General features: G+C 36.8%; 1 protein-coding gene across 2 annotated transcripts; it reads right to left on the bottom strand.

Moving 5' to 3' along the window:
* Positions 1-7136: 7136 nt before the first annotated feature.
* Positions 7137-12560, bottom strand: LOC104110150 (uncharacterized). Of its 2 annotated transcripts, none has more exons than XM_018775605.3 (14): positions 12359-12560; positions 12083-12162; positions 11672-11978; positions 11112-11228; positions 10783-11013; positions 10599-10681; positions 10415-10515; positions 9429-9552; positions 9177-9331; positions 8838-8974; positions 8585-8755; positions 8257-8481; positions 7810-8043; positions 7137-7578 (listed from the first exon to the last, which is right to left on the bottom strand). In XM_018775605.3, exons 3-14 carry the CDS (start codon positions 11867-11869, stop codon positions 7465-7467), a joined length of 1890 nt encoding a protein of 629 aa, XP_018631121.1. In that variant the 5' UTR covers positions 11870-11978; positions 12083-12162; positions 12359-12560; the 3' UTR covers positions 7137-7464. The 2 variants fall into 2 exon arrangements, with proteins under 2 accessions (XP_018631121.1, XP_018631122.1); XM_018775606.3 differs by having other exon boundaries at positions 11672-11712; positions 11852-11978; positions 12083-12558.
* Positions 12561-14400: the final 1840 nt, after the last annotated feature.

Here is a 14400-nt window from a genome sequence, read left to right on the forward strand (position 1 = left end):
GGCCTCCTGTTTCCTTTGGTGTAGTAACTATTTTCCAACTAAGTAGGTGTAATTTTTTTCTTATGCATAGTAGTGCCCAAGAAAAAATTTTGTTGGTATCGTTATATTTGTTGGAAGTGATATATATTGCATGACATAGTTTGGTAGAGTGTTTAGGGTGGATTTTATTAATGTTGTGTGTCCAGATAGTATAAGAAAATTTGATTTTCATCCTGCCAGCCTTTTTTTTAAATTATCCAGGAGAAATTAAAAGTCACTTGTGGTTGGCCGCTTGTGGAGTATTGAGAAATCAAGGTATCTACCAAAGAAGGTACCTTCTGGTATTTGGAAAGAGCTTAGTACAAATTGTTTAGTGTTGTTGGGGCAATTTTTGAAAAAAAAAGATCTTTGATTTGTGGAAGTTGATCTTTTATCCTCATGTTTGATTGAAGTGGTTTAGTGTATCTATAATTGTGTGGCAGCTCTTAGTAGTGGTGCAAGAGAGTAGAATGATATCATCTGCAAATACAAGGTGTGGAAGTGGAGGTCCCTTTTTGGACATGGTGATTAGTTTCCAGGCTAGGTAGTCTACAGATAAAGAAATTCTTCTTGATAGCATTTTCATGGATAGTATGAATAAATATGGGGATAGTGGGTTACCTTGTCTAATAGCTTTTGAGGGGAGAAAAAGGAAGTTGGTGTTTCGTTAATGAGTATGGATGTTGATACAGATGTGATACAGGACATGATCAGGTTGATAAGAGAGGGGGAAAAGGAAAAATACTGCAAAGTACGTCTTATGAAGGACCATTCAAGTCGGTCAAAAGTTTTCTCTAGATCTATTTTAAGCATCATATTGCTATCTTTCCCTTTTTGGCTTGAGAATTTGTGTAAAATTTTCTGGACAATGATGGCATTGTCTGAGGCTCGTTTTCCTTTTTAAAAACTACATTGAGTTGGGCTAATAAGATTAGTTAAGAGAGGTTTTATCCTATTTGCAATAATTTTTATAATTAGTTTATAAATAGTGTTACACAAGCTTATTGGCCTATATTGCATTATGGAGCATGCATTGGTTACCTTAGGTATTAGGCATAAGTGTGTAGAATTTATATTTGCCGGTATTGAACACTCCTAAAAATACCTTATGACAAAAAAATGTGGCATTATTACCAACTACATTCCAATAACGCTGATAGAAGAATGGGTATAATCCATCCTGTCCAGAAGCTTTAAGAGGTTTAAAATAGTGTAAAGCTTGTATGATTTCTATATCTTGGAGAGGGCACTGAAGTGAGTTTTATTCCTCTAAGCTCAGGCTATGTGATTGAGCATCCGGATAGAGTGTTGAGTATTGAGAGTGAGTGGTGGTGAAAAGGTCTTGGTAGTAATTTATGATTGTATTATCTATTTCACTTTGTTTGTAGCACCAGTTACCTACGGAGTCTTTTAGAGCAGTAATCATGTTACGTATACGCTTATGAATTGTGGACAGATGGAAATTTTTTGTATTTGTATCGCCCTAATTAAGCCAAGTGATTCGTGATTTAAGCTTCCAAAAATCCTCTTCCATAAGTAGAATGTTATTATACTCATTTGTAAGCTCTAATTCTAGATGTTGAAGAAAGGAGCTCATAGGGTAGTGGATAGAAGCTTGTAAACCACCAAGTCTTGCTAGTAATTTCTTTTTTCAAATAAAGATATTCCCAAACGAGTACTTGTTCCATGAAGTAACATTATCAAGGAAAGACTTAGTAGCATCTAGTAAATTTTGGTGTGGATTCCAACTTTGTTGTACTAAGTTATTAAAATCCGGATGAGTTGCCCAAATTGTTTCAAACCTAAAATATTTTTGTGTTTGAGGTTTGGGCGGTTGTAGAGTAATTAATAGAGGACAATGATCAGAATGTGTTCGAGTTAGATGACGGATCATTGCATTTGGAAAAAGATTTAGCCAACCATGGTTAGCAAATGTACGGTCTAGTCTTTCTAAGATGGTATAACCTGGCTTCCTTTTGTTTTTCCATATGTAACGGCTACCTTTAAAGCCTAGGTCTAGTAAGTTACAGTAGTTTATACAATTGGTTAATGAGTCTGCCCATTTATTATTGATAGGGCGCCCCCCTTCCCCAAATTTTTCTGCGGCAACGATGACATCATTAAAATCGCCCTCAATTAGCCATGGACTATTGTAATTATCATGCAAAGATTTTAATTTATCCCATAATAAGCTACGAACCTGATAACAAGTATTTGCATAAATAGCAGAAAATAACCATTTAGAAGGGTTAGGCCATACATGAACTATATAGTGAATTTCTTGTTCAGACATAGTGAGCTCCTTTACAGTGATGAGATCGTTATTCCAGAAAATCACTAGACCCCCTGATAGACTATTGGCTGGTACTTATGACATGTTAGTATAATGAAAATTATCTCTAATGGTGGAATGATCCTGCATGTGAGTTTCTAAAAGAACTGCTAGAACATGCCTATGATTATCCAATAGTGCTCTAAACTGATGTCTAAATTCCTCATTGTGTGTCCCCCGACAATTCCAAATGATCATATTCATGATGGGGCGTGATGGAGGTTCCACAATGAGTGGGTTAGGAAGTGGAAGTTGTGGAGCTGTTGGTACTTCCTGTGTCTGTACCCTTGCATTAGGTATCTCACGAAGTATCAGAATTATAATCATGGCATACTTTCCCGCTTCGCAACTAACAGTTGCCCGAAAATTTAGACTGCATGTTAACATTTCTGGCGAGTATTTGAGTATGAACTTTTTCGCGTACTGTTCCTTTGGGTTGTAGAGATATATCCCCTTGATCCAAAGAAGTTACGTCCTTGTTTCCCTTAGTTCTGCCATTATCTATGATATCTCTTGTTGTGTTTGGTCGTCTAGTGCATTGGTAAATGGATGTGGGGTTGGTGGTGGATTATTCATTGGTGTTAATGGGTCGTAAGGACTGGTTGGTGATGGATATGGTGTCTCTGGGTTGAATGAATCCTATGGTTGAAACCATGGTGCATAGATGGTCCCCGAGTGATGTGGAGGATAGAAAGGAAGTAGATTGATTGTGGGGCTCATTGGTTGAACTGGTGGGTGCATAGCATAGTTTCGTGGATGATTCTGGGAGGAGGATGGGCGATTGTGATCGATTAGGAGAGGAGTGTGAGTGGTGTACCATTGACTTTGGTTGTATTCTTCCATGCCCAGTCACATTCCCTCCGTGACTATCTCTGCTAGGTGTGTCAGATTTTGCACTAGGAGGATGCCTTCTTAGTTTTGTAGTTCTATGGTGAATGTTAGTGCATAACCATGCAAAGCCATCTCCATCCATGATTGGAGTGGTTGATCCATTGGGCGTGCTTGGGAGGTGTATACCGATGGCGGAGTCGGACGTGGGTGATAAGGGCCATCCATGGTGAGTATGGGCAGGTGGAAGTGTTAGTTGTTTGATTTGACAGTGTCTCTCAAGTTGGTGTTTTGTGGGTTGTATGGGTGGTTTAAATGATACATGTTGTTTGCTTGAGGGTTTTTGTGTAGTAGGCTCTTGTATGGTGGTTGAAGCATATGAAAAAGGAGGAGTAGCTTGGTGTGAGTGTATATGTAATAATGGGGATTGTGGTGTTGCAGGTAAAAGCAAACCTTACGTGTTGGTAGTAGTCTGTGGGTCTTGGAGAAAAGTTTCACATGGTTGTTCATCATTGTGTTCTACTGAGAGTGGTATCGTAGAGTCGATAGGCATGGTGATTGGGTCGTTTATTGTGGCATACAGGACGATCGCGTTAGGGCCTAGTGGTAAATGGGGAGATGCTTTTGAGGTGTTATTGCATGCTACAGTGATTGGTCGTACGTTGCTAGGTGTTATTAAATGTGATTGATGTGGAGTTGTGGGGCAAGGGTCCGTGTCTGTTGTGAGAGGGGCCGATACTATAGCTTTGTGGGCTACTTGTATTGTATCATAAGTAGTATAAAGACTTTGGGAAGTATATGGGTTGGGTATCTTGTTGTCAGCGTGAATTGGGCTTTTGCCCTTGTTAGTAGGTGGTGGGTTATGGTCGTTTGGTTAGGCCGATTGGTTATTCAGTGAGGTGGTGATGTCCATTAGTGATGGACCATTGAGGTCCAATTTAGTGCTAAGATGGTCGTCTAGGTCAGCGAGGTGTTGGGATTTATTATTAAAAGGAGATGCGAGTTTAGACGTGGAAGGGACCAGATCGTTATGCCCAAAGTTAGGCCCATTAGGGTTAGGAAACATACATGAATCCTGTGTGGGAGTAGATGAAGCTGCCTTCTTGTATAGCGTTGTCCTCTGATGTTCCTGGTGGCCTTGCTTTGTGATTAGGGAAGGATTTGCATGCGTTTTAAGTCGCTGGTTTTGTTTTTTTGGGAAGGTAATTGTGTGCCACGCATCGCCAGTATTGTTGAGTGTTTGTGGTGACGATGGATGAGCATCATTTGGTACATGCATGGGAGAGAGGGGCAGGGTGGTAGTGTATTTGCAGTTCCAAGTTGGGTGGCCAAATCGACCACATTTCGTACACAATAAGTTAAGTCCCTCGTAAAGAAGAACTTGTTTGTTCGAGCCAATATTGTCATGTGTTTTAAGGGGTATTTCCAATGGAACTTCAATGCATATGCGGGCATATCTTCTCCAGGTGGTTGCAGAGGTGCATGTGTCCACCTTGAGTAGTTGACCAAGTTTATTTCCCACATGTTGTAGGATGTCTAGATCATAGAATTTGATAGGCAATTCGAATAACCTGGTCCATAGAGCCGAGTAGGTTAATGATGCATGAGAAACAGTAAATTTAGGCTCCCACCTGCGGACGGAGAGAAAATGATTAAAAATAAACCATGGCCCTCCATGTAGAGTTTTGTGCACGTTGCCCTCTTATTTAAATTTTATAAGAAAAAAGTCTTAGCCTAGATCAATTAGAGGTAGTTCTTCAGAAGGTCTCCAAAATATTATGAGTTTATGTTTAAGTAATTGGTGGCCCATTTATTTGCCAAAAACCTTAACTATAATGGAAAACTTTCAAGGGGAGTATAGACGAGATTTATCCAAAGTTGATAAAGGAATGAAAGCATTTGAATTATCATTGTTCGCAGTTTTGTCTGAAAGGTCGATGTCACTTTGGATTGATTGATAGGTAGTTGGACAGGAAGAAAGTTGTGTTGAAAATTAATGTATGTAGGAATGTGGGATTTGTAGCAGTGGGAGGCGATAGGTCGATATGCATTGGATAGAGATCTGGGGGGGGGGGGGATCTGTATTCTTTGGTGTAGTGGGCGAGAGCTTATGAGCCATGATCAATAGTTTTGCATGAGATGAAAAAGCTAGTAAGTAGTGGTGGTTTGAAGATTTGAGTGTAAAGGTAGAGAGAAGGGAGAGCATCTCTCTCTAGGTATTAAGGCAATGTCATTGAATTTTCATTTTCACAATTCCACCTAAGTCTCTGCCTCTTCTTTCCTTCATTCGACTACTCCCGATTTTTGATGAAATTCAAAAATAGTCAGATTTACAAGTGGTAATTGAAAAATAGCTATTGTTTCAAAAATAATAGAAATTTAGCCACTTTTCATGTAAAGATAAATTTGTACGAAAACACTGTTCAACCGAAAAATATTCCAGCATAATATACTGGAGTTTCAGTATAATATACTGGAGTTCCAGCATAATATGCTAGAAGTTCATACACAGGTGCTCCAATCTCCGGTATATTATGCTGAAATTTTCCGTGTGCTGGAGTTCCAGGAAGTTCATATAAAGGTGCACCAATCTCCAGTATATTATGCTGAAACTTTCCATATTGCAGCAAAATAGTGACTATTTTTTAATAACTTTACAAATGCTGTCTATTTTTCAATTATCAGTGCGAAAACTTGCTAGCTCGTGCTATTTGTACCCGATTTTAACCCAATTAACTTCGTCTTGATCTAAATTTACTTTAGCTCAGTTAATGACCATCGAATGCAAACTAAATTATATCTCTTAAAGTAAATCAGACATTTTCAGTTCTTATAATTATCCCTGCAAGAATGAATGCGTCATAATTTATTGAACTTAGGGAACGTCCAATGGATTAATCAATTCTTTATAACGTATCTATCTATTTCTTTTTTAACAAATAAGCTATCAGTTGTCGACGTTTTCCTAGAATTTTCATCATCTATGCACAATTAAATTACTTAATCCTAGAATTTTCATTATCCACGCACAATTAAGTTACTTAATATGTAATTGTAGGTAATTTTAATAGCTTGGTACTGTTGATTAAATGATAAATAACCTGCTATAATATATGAAATTATGCTGATCATGCAAAAAATTAACAATGTCAATTTATATAACTTAAATACTAATCTGATTAGTTTTATGCTGACATTGATTTACCGTAATCCTTGTCTTTATCGCGTTCACGCTTATCCAACCAAAATAAACGTCAGTGAATCCGAAAAGTAATGCTTCTACGGCATTTGACATTATTGATTGACATATCCTTATGAAGTTAAGCAGCAAAATGAAAGCCGAAACAGCCTGCTAAATATAGAAAATATCAATTCCTTTTCACGCTTTTGGTAACTAAAATATCCTTACAAATCTTTGCCAAACAGGCTATCACCAGAGTGACGAATGACGATATGTGCTGCAGTAGGATAAGGTTTTGGCACAGAGTTTCCAAATGTAAAATGATAAGTCCAGTTAAGTTTTCAAACCTTACACATTCTGAAATTTCATCTAGCTTCCAATACTTAAAAACAAAATAACTTCAAGTGGATTTGAACGAAGATTGCTCCAGCAGCACTTGTGCAAAACTGTCTCTATCGCGATCATCAAAGCAGCCACAGCCACATTTTGTTTAATGGAAGAAAACAAATGATACTACCACAAGAATCACGTTGTTTCTAAATTTATCTTATGTCCCCCAAAAGGAAAAAAAAACAGATCTAAAGCAACCATTTTATCTCCTTATAGGAGATGGACCCCTGATACAATTATTAGTGATACCTGGGGGCTAGCACAGGAGCAGGGGGTGGGGATGGAATTATCCCCGCAACATTTTGGTGATTGAAATATCATTTAAAGAAACATATCATTGAGGAAGACAAAAAGCACCATAACATAGATGGATTTCAAATCCTCAGCTTTTGTGACAAGATACTCTCCAGCTTGGATAAAAATCCAATTAAAGTACAACGTTAATATAATTTATATGTCATATGTAATCAGAAATTTCACATAATTAGAAGTTAGAACTATAAAACAGACAAAGACACAATATAGCCACAATGAGAGGAAGAAGTAGACAGAAACTCTCTCTTCCTCATGGCCCAAACAAGAGTTGTGATTCATATTTTTCATAGTTTTAACTACTACAACAATTGGTCTGAGTCATCAGGTTCAAGCACAGATGCAGATTGATATCAAGCACTCAAGAGAATCAAGAACCTACAAACCCCTAGTTTTCTTGCAGCTACAAAGATTTTGGTTTGTCTAGTATAGAATCATTTGCCCCAAGGTCATCAATTGGTGGCCGCTGCTTATGATGATTGGTGGCTGATTGATAAGCCATTGCTAAAGCTAAGGCCTGGACATAAAATAAAAAAAACAAAATCATCGAGAGCATGAAAGAATAAATAAACAGCACAATCAGAAGTTCAAAGCCATCCAACTCTTGTTAAGTCCAGAAATCCCATGACTCAACAGCAAAGCAAAGCAAAGATGATACATTTATCCAAGGCCAAAAAATATATAGCACATACGTCCGTTACAAATCACTACTACACTAAAAAGAGCATCATAACTAAAGAACACTTACGATATGATCACGGTCTGGAGGAGCATATATGCCTGTAGTGATTGTTGTTCTCCTGCGAGTATCATTTGACGGTGCATCAGATATCTTTTTGAATCCTGTCGGAACAACTACTACTGGGATACCCACAAGATTGCCAACACAAACTTTCTCCCAATCAGTTGCATTTCCAATAAACGCGTCAACTTTGAAACTTTCTCTCACTTGCTGAATCAATTTACCTCTAGCCCTTTGTGCCTGGTGGAGTTTCATACAAGTATTAATCTTAGTGTTACAAATTCTGAACAACTGTTTAAAAGTGGATTAAGACCTCCGTTCCATAACAAAGCCAATTTTGAGATGTCTGAAAGTATTTAATTGTTCAGTTTTTTCTTATATCAATGATAATCAAACAGAAGTACAATTTTAAACATCTGAACTGAGAGAAACTTTGTAGATCAAGACAATTACCTGAAGATAGTCAACCGCAGATACGGCACGTGCTCGGCGAAGTTCAATAGGCCACTGATCTTGGGCTTCATATTCATCATCCAGATTTGACCGCTGCCATTTGTCGAAGTGAGCCAGCATCTCAACATCCATTGTGAAATTGAGGATACCTTGGGCAGAATCAACAGTGTAACTCAGGTTAAACGGGACCATATTCACTCCCTTTGATTGAAGTACATGAACAACCTGTCATCGCCGACACAATGCAATCCAGTTAAGAGATTCATCAAATAGGATAAAGAACCTAATTTACTCAGCCACATTCCGGTATTGGAAAATAGTCCCTTACTTCCATCTCAGCATCCTCAAGATATCCAACAGTAAGTTTTGTGATATCAACGGAGAATGGATCGCTAAAGGGTATGTCTCTGGATGAAACATCATCTGGGTCCTTTCCCCGAATGGCATCCAGAACAATCACACAATCCACAGCATTTCTACAAAAAGGGCCTAATTTATCCTGACAAAAAGTTAGATTTTAGTGTATTGTACTTAAAAATAATGTCAGGAAAAGGAATTGCCTGTGGAAGAAATATGAGTACCAAGCTTTCGGCTATGCTCATAACACCCGTTCGACCAACAGCTCCAAAAGTGGGCCGCAGTGCTGTCACGCCACAGCGAGAAGCTGGATAGGTAATAGAGCCGGCAGTTTCTGAACCGATTGCAAATGGAACCAAACCTGCAATATCACAGTCTCTCTCTCAAAACAAAACGTTCTGCCTACTAATCAGTAAATCAGCAAGAGACTATTCAATTCATTCTTCCAACCAGGCGATACAAACTGATATTAGATATGAGCACAATGGACGAATTTGCAAATATGGAAGACAGGATGGCTTGATCAGAATCTAATCTGGGATAGCTCAATAGTTCAAAGATACCTGCTGAGGTGCAAGAAGCAGGCCCTGCTGATGAACCTGTAGAATATTCCTTAATATTCCACGGGTTTCTTGTTCTACCACCAAACCAGACGTCATCGTATGCTAAAGAACCAGTTACTAACTTTGCAACAAGAACTGCTCCCTCGGATTTCAGCCTGCATCAACGTATCTGATTATTCTAATGCACGCACAATATAGAGTAAGCTTCTAGATCTGGCCTTATATGTTATTGATTTCATAGTTTGTCAATACCTCTTATAAACCCAAGCTTCAATATCAAGAACTTGGTCTTTAAAAGATGTTGAACCCCATGTTGTGTTATAGTTAGGTACCGCTATGATGTCCTTCAGACCATAGGGAATCCCATGAAGAGGACCTATATAAAAAAGAAGATGTTTTACCTGTAATCTCTTTTAGCAACTACAGAGAAGCTAGAGAGCAAAATATTGTAAAAAACGTTCCGAGTCTTGAGGCTATTAGTGACACAAGGGAAAGAGATCAAACAAACAAATCGGAATAAACATTTTTAACTCTCTAAATGTAAAAAAGAAGTACCAAGAATATTGTTTCAAGAAGCTACCTATGCCGTATCCTAAATAAGTTTCTCTAAATTAAAATTTAAAAAAAAAAGAAAAAAAAAAGAGAGAAAATCAATTCAGAGCATGAGGTGAGATGTAATAAGTGAAGGAAGCATTGGAAGATTACTCTGGCCGGAAAAGGTAACTGTAGGAAGTGAACAACCTTGAGTGCTTGAAAGGTAAGGTAAACCTTAATAGCGTCAAGAAAAGATCAGTCCGAAGAAACTGGAGAAAATTGTGGCCTGAAGATTTAGGATTTCCCTAATTATGTGTAAACTTTTGATGGTCTAATTTTGATGTGGCCGATAAACATATAATCATTTTCTTCCATGGTACTTACTATGCTGTGATTTTATTTTTCTTCATAGCGAAGTTGGATATATACTATGTTTTCTTTTGAGCTGTACAGGTTCATGTCATCTATGGCTATTTAAAATGAAGTTCCTCTTTCGTCTCTTCCCCACAAAAATCCCCTCACAGCAGAACCATAAATAAAAGTTCATATAGAAAATCCACACTTTTGAATAAAGCAGAATGGATATGGAGAATGCGTAGTGGAATTGAGCGTTGTTCATAGATTGGTTGATGGAAAATCAAAAATTATGAAGGTAAATAAGAAATACATGAAAGAGGTTAGTGGAGAGGAATTGGCACTGTTACCCAAATATTTGCCTTCAGCAAGCAGTTGATCCGCCTCTTTTGCTTGTTTATATGCTAATTCTTCAGTAATTGTAATGACGGATTCAAGGACAGGACCATACCTGCGACGCCCCAGCTGATGCATCATTATGAGGACTAGATATAAAAAACATGAAACAATTGGAAGGAAAGGTATTTGTAACACCTCTTCAGTCTCTTCAAGAAAATTCCAGTCAGCTCCACTGATGTGATTAGATTAGCCTTGAGAAGTTGCCCAAGTTCAAGAATCTGATATAACAGCATAGATGTATGAATACAAGGAAATGCCATAAATTTGAGCGTGTAATTCCTGATATATAGATTTAAAGGGAATAACAGGGAGCACTTACACTCATGAATGCGATATCCTCATCACTTTTCGGTCTTTCTATACCAGCAGCAGGTGACGGATAATTGAGCTTTTTGTTTGGTTCATTTTCTAGTTGTTGGACCTTCCATGCAGAATTGAAGACTAAACAAGAAGGGTTATGCAGACCTCCGTCAGTAGTGGCAACCAACTTTCGGTTGGATCTGATTATAGGTATGTTAAAGTCGTTTGCGCCCTTTTCGATTTCAAGCATCTGAAAGGAATGAAAAGTAGGGCCAATTATAGTTGTGCTTTGTATTTTTATTCAGAGTAAGAAGGATAACCAGAACAATTACACTATCACAACAGTACCTTAGTCTTACTCAAGAAGCAGGAGTCCAACATTTTGAATCCACATTCACAAACTGGAAGATGTTTGGCCTCTTCCGAGCATACACCGGGGTTTTTAGGACTCAACTTCCCTCTTTCCTGATTAATGGCCAGACAGTTAGACAGAAAGCAGCACAGTTGATAAACTCGAACTGCTTTAAAAATGATAGTCCCAAAAACCGATGTAATTTGATGATGAAAGGAGGCCTACAAGCCGGGTCGACCACTTTGCTAGTGATAACATCTTTTGGCATTGAAACTTTTGCAATTACAGGCTGGAGATGAAATTCTTCATTTATCTTACCTTAAGTTTGTTATCCCCATTAAAATAGTGATTAGTATTAGACAAATAACATTTCGTAATTTCTGTCATATAAGAGCTACTGTATTATATTGCATCGAGAACACATTAATTGCAGGCCAGAAATGGAAATTAAACAAGAGAAACAAAAAAATTGCTGCATTCTTAGTAGCAGCAGCATCTAATAACAAATATACTAGTAGTGGCATAGAAAGTCAAAATAGGATAAGGGAAAGCATACCATATCTGCAGAATTGTTGCAGGTAACATCCCAGTATCCTCCTGATGAATATGAAGAAACTGAGTTGCTATTTAGCAACAAAGTAAATACAAGAAACAACCGCACGAACATGGGCAACGGCAACAACCGACGACCTGAACTTGCCGGAAGTGGGTAACCCACGTCGCCCATTTCACTCACCACGTTATTATAGGCCATTGGACTTTGATTTATCGGCAAAACTCCGTAGTATATAACTGTTTTTCCTCTGTATCAATGCATTTCTTTGGATTGACGGCACCAATTAGAGGATCTTCACTTTCTATCCCTATGAACAGAAATTCCCAAATTCATTTAATAATAAAAAAATATTGACTAGTTGAGTCATTGACTTGGTTACGACAAAAAATACTTGGACAGATTCAGAATTACCTTTAAATATTTCCGATTCCTTGACCAGAAAGGCGCAGCCAGCAGGATCAGCAGTCAGCACCTTTACCGTAAAATTAGTACTGCAAATCATACCTTTATATAAAAATACTGAGGCACAAAAATTTGGCTTGTATTTCATTTGGCATCAATTTCAGCTAACTTAGGTTCATCGGTTAGCTAGTTCCACTTGTTAGGAGCAATTACAGATCCCATAACCTTAATTTTTGTACAAATACATGTAATTCTCAATTGCAGAGCATGAATAGAATCAGCTACCTCTCTCCTCTTCTACTTCTATCTTCTATCTCCTCCTTTCTTTTCTGATAATTTGAGAAGTGACACTCTTATTAGAACAGACAAAATAGAAAAGAGGGTACCACATGAAGCATCTTTTGATTTATTTATTTTTTAATTTTATTCCATTTTATTGAATCTTATTTTATACAACATGTTCAAGTGGACACAAAATTATTTCAAAAGAAAATTCACTTCAAAACTATTTTTAACTCATGCAATAAGATTTTTGTGACATACAGCTGAAGAATAGTATAAGCGAAAAGATATAAGGCGAAGAATAGTAGCAAGGAGAGGAGCAGATGAAGAGATGAGGTGTGTCAGAATCATATCAATAATTCAAGAAAGTGACAAATAAAGAAGAAACTGTGTCCTTAAAAATCAAACAATTGTAGATTAGCATTCCGCAATTCACATTACACCGGTAAGAGTGAAACTGTTTTCTTTTCAAAGTCCATTTGAAGATGAATTACTAAGAAATTAAAGTTACATGTTTGTTGTACATTAATTAACTTAATCTTAAGTGAAAATTATTAGGTCAAATTCTATCGTACTGAGGCGGACCCAAGATTTGAGCGCAGCGAAGACACCGCTATATTTGACATAGATATGTCAGCTAATAAAGATAAAATTTGGCGCACTAACTCCTTGAAAACTTAATGAATATGAGTTAGTGACCGAAAGGATGTTCAAAAATATAAAAAAACTTAATCAAATAAGATCAAGATTAAAGATCTATTAAGCAATCCAAGCAGAGTCTCAGTCACTGTCGTTGAATCGATAGATGTTTGCTACTTTGCCGAAGTGATCCTTGAAAGCAGAAGGGTTTTTGGAGTTTTTAATTACTGTTTTTGAGGAAGTTTTTGGTAAATTACTTAATTTTATACATGTCAAGAAAGTGATAATGCTTATAAACTTAGATATAAAGATAAAGAAGGTGATTGGCTTTTTGTACTTAATTTTATACATGTCAAGAAAGTGATAATGCTTATAAACTTATAGCATGCTTGGCCAAACTTCTCAAGAAACCAAAAGTGCTTTTTTTCTCAAAAGCACTTTCCCCCCTCTAATTTGAGGTGTTTGGCCAAGCTTTTTTGGAAAAAAATGCTTTTGGGAAGAAGTAGAAGCAGTTTCGGAGAAGCAGAAAAAAGTAGTAGCTTCTTTCAAAAAGCAGAAGCATAAGCAGTTTTGACTTTTCTTCTTACCAAAAATACCCTTAACAAAAAATAGTATATACCAAAATAATCGTTAAACCTAATACTTAGGATATTAATGTATAAATATTTCTTATTATTTTTAGGATAGCTTTCTAATATATAGTGACTTTAGGGGTGGATGCTTTTATATTTGTTGAATAATTTTTAACATATTTAACTTATTTTATTATTGCATGTAATAACAAATTTTTAAGATTATTTATTTACTTATAATATTAACTATTAAGTAAATGATCTATTCATGTCCTTATTCGTAATTTGATACTTAAAAGCACTTTCTGAAAAGCTTGGCCAAACGCAAATTATTGCTCAAAAGTGCTTTTTAGAGTGATTAGCCAAACACAAACTGCTTCTCTCCATAAGTACTTTTTTCAAAAGCACTTTTGAAAAAAATACTTCTCAAAATAAGTTTTAGATATAAGGATAAAGAAGGTGATTGGCTTTTTATTAATGGAATATTTTATCCCCTTCTATGTACTAGTACTAAATTATTATTCATTAACTTAGAAAAGATAAAGAAAAAAAAACAAGTTGACCACTAAATACAGGATACTACACTGTGTTGAATTCAAAGAGAAAAAAAAATAAAATGAAAAAAAAGAACTGGTGTTAGGTCTCGAACCCATGTCTTCTAGTGAGGAAGGACATTATGCAACTTATTAAACCAACGGAGCAGTTCAGTTTTTCTGCTTGAGGGGCACATCAAAATTTTTGTTAAGATTAATTATTAGTTAATTGATGAGTTAGTTTGTTAGTTAGTTATTAGTAGGCCAGCCGTTTGGCAAATACATGCCAGCTGTATTAGCT

Source organism: Nicotiana tomentosiformis, chromosome 3 (genome assembly GCF_000390325.3).
Source record: "Nicotiana tomentosiformis chromosome 3, ASM39032v3, whole genome shotgun sequence".
NCBI classification, from domain to species: Eukaryota; Viridiplantae; Streptophyta; class Magnoliopsida; order Solanales; family Solanaceae; genus Nicotiana; species Nicotiana tomentosiformis.

Coding starts and splice junctions, on each gene's coding strand:
- LOC104110150 (XM_018775605.3), bottom strand. CDS start 11,869: ATGGCCTATAATAACGTGGTGAGTGAAATGGGCGACGTGGGTTACCCA. Junction 10,682..10,782: donor AGGATATCGCATTCATGAGT/GTAAGTGCTCCC, acceptor CTGTTATATCAG/ATTCTTGAACTTGGGCAACT. Junction 8,044..8,256: donor CTGCGGTTGACTATCTTCAG/GTAATTGTCTTG, acceptor AAACTCCACCAG/GCACAAAGGGCTAGAGGTAA.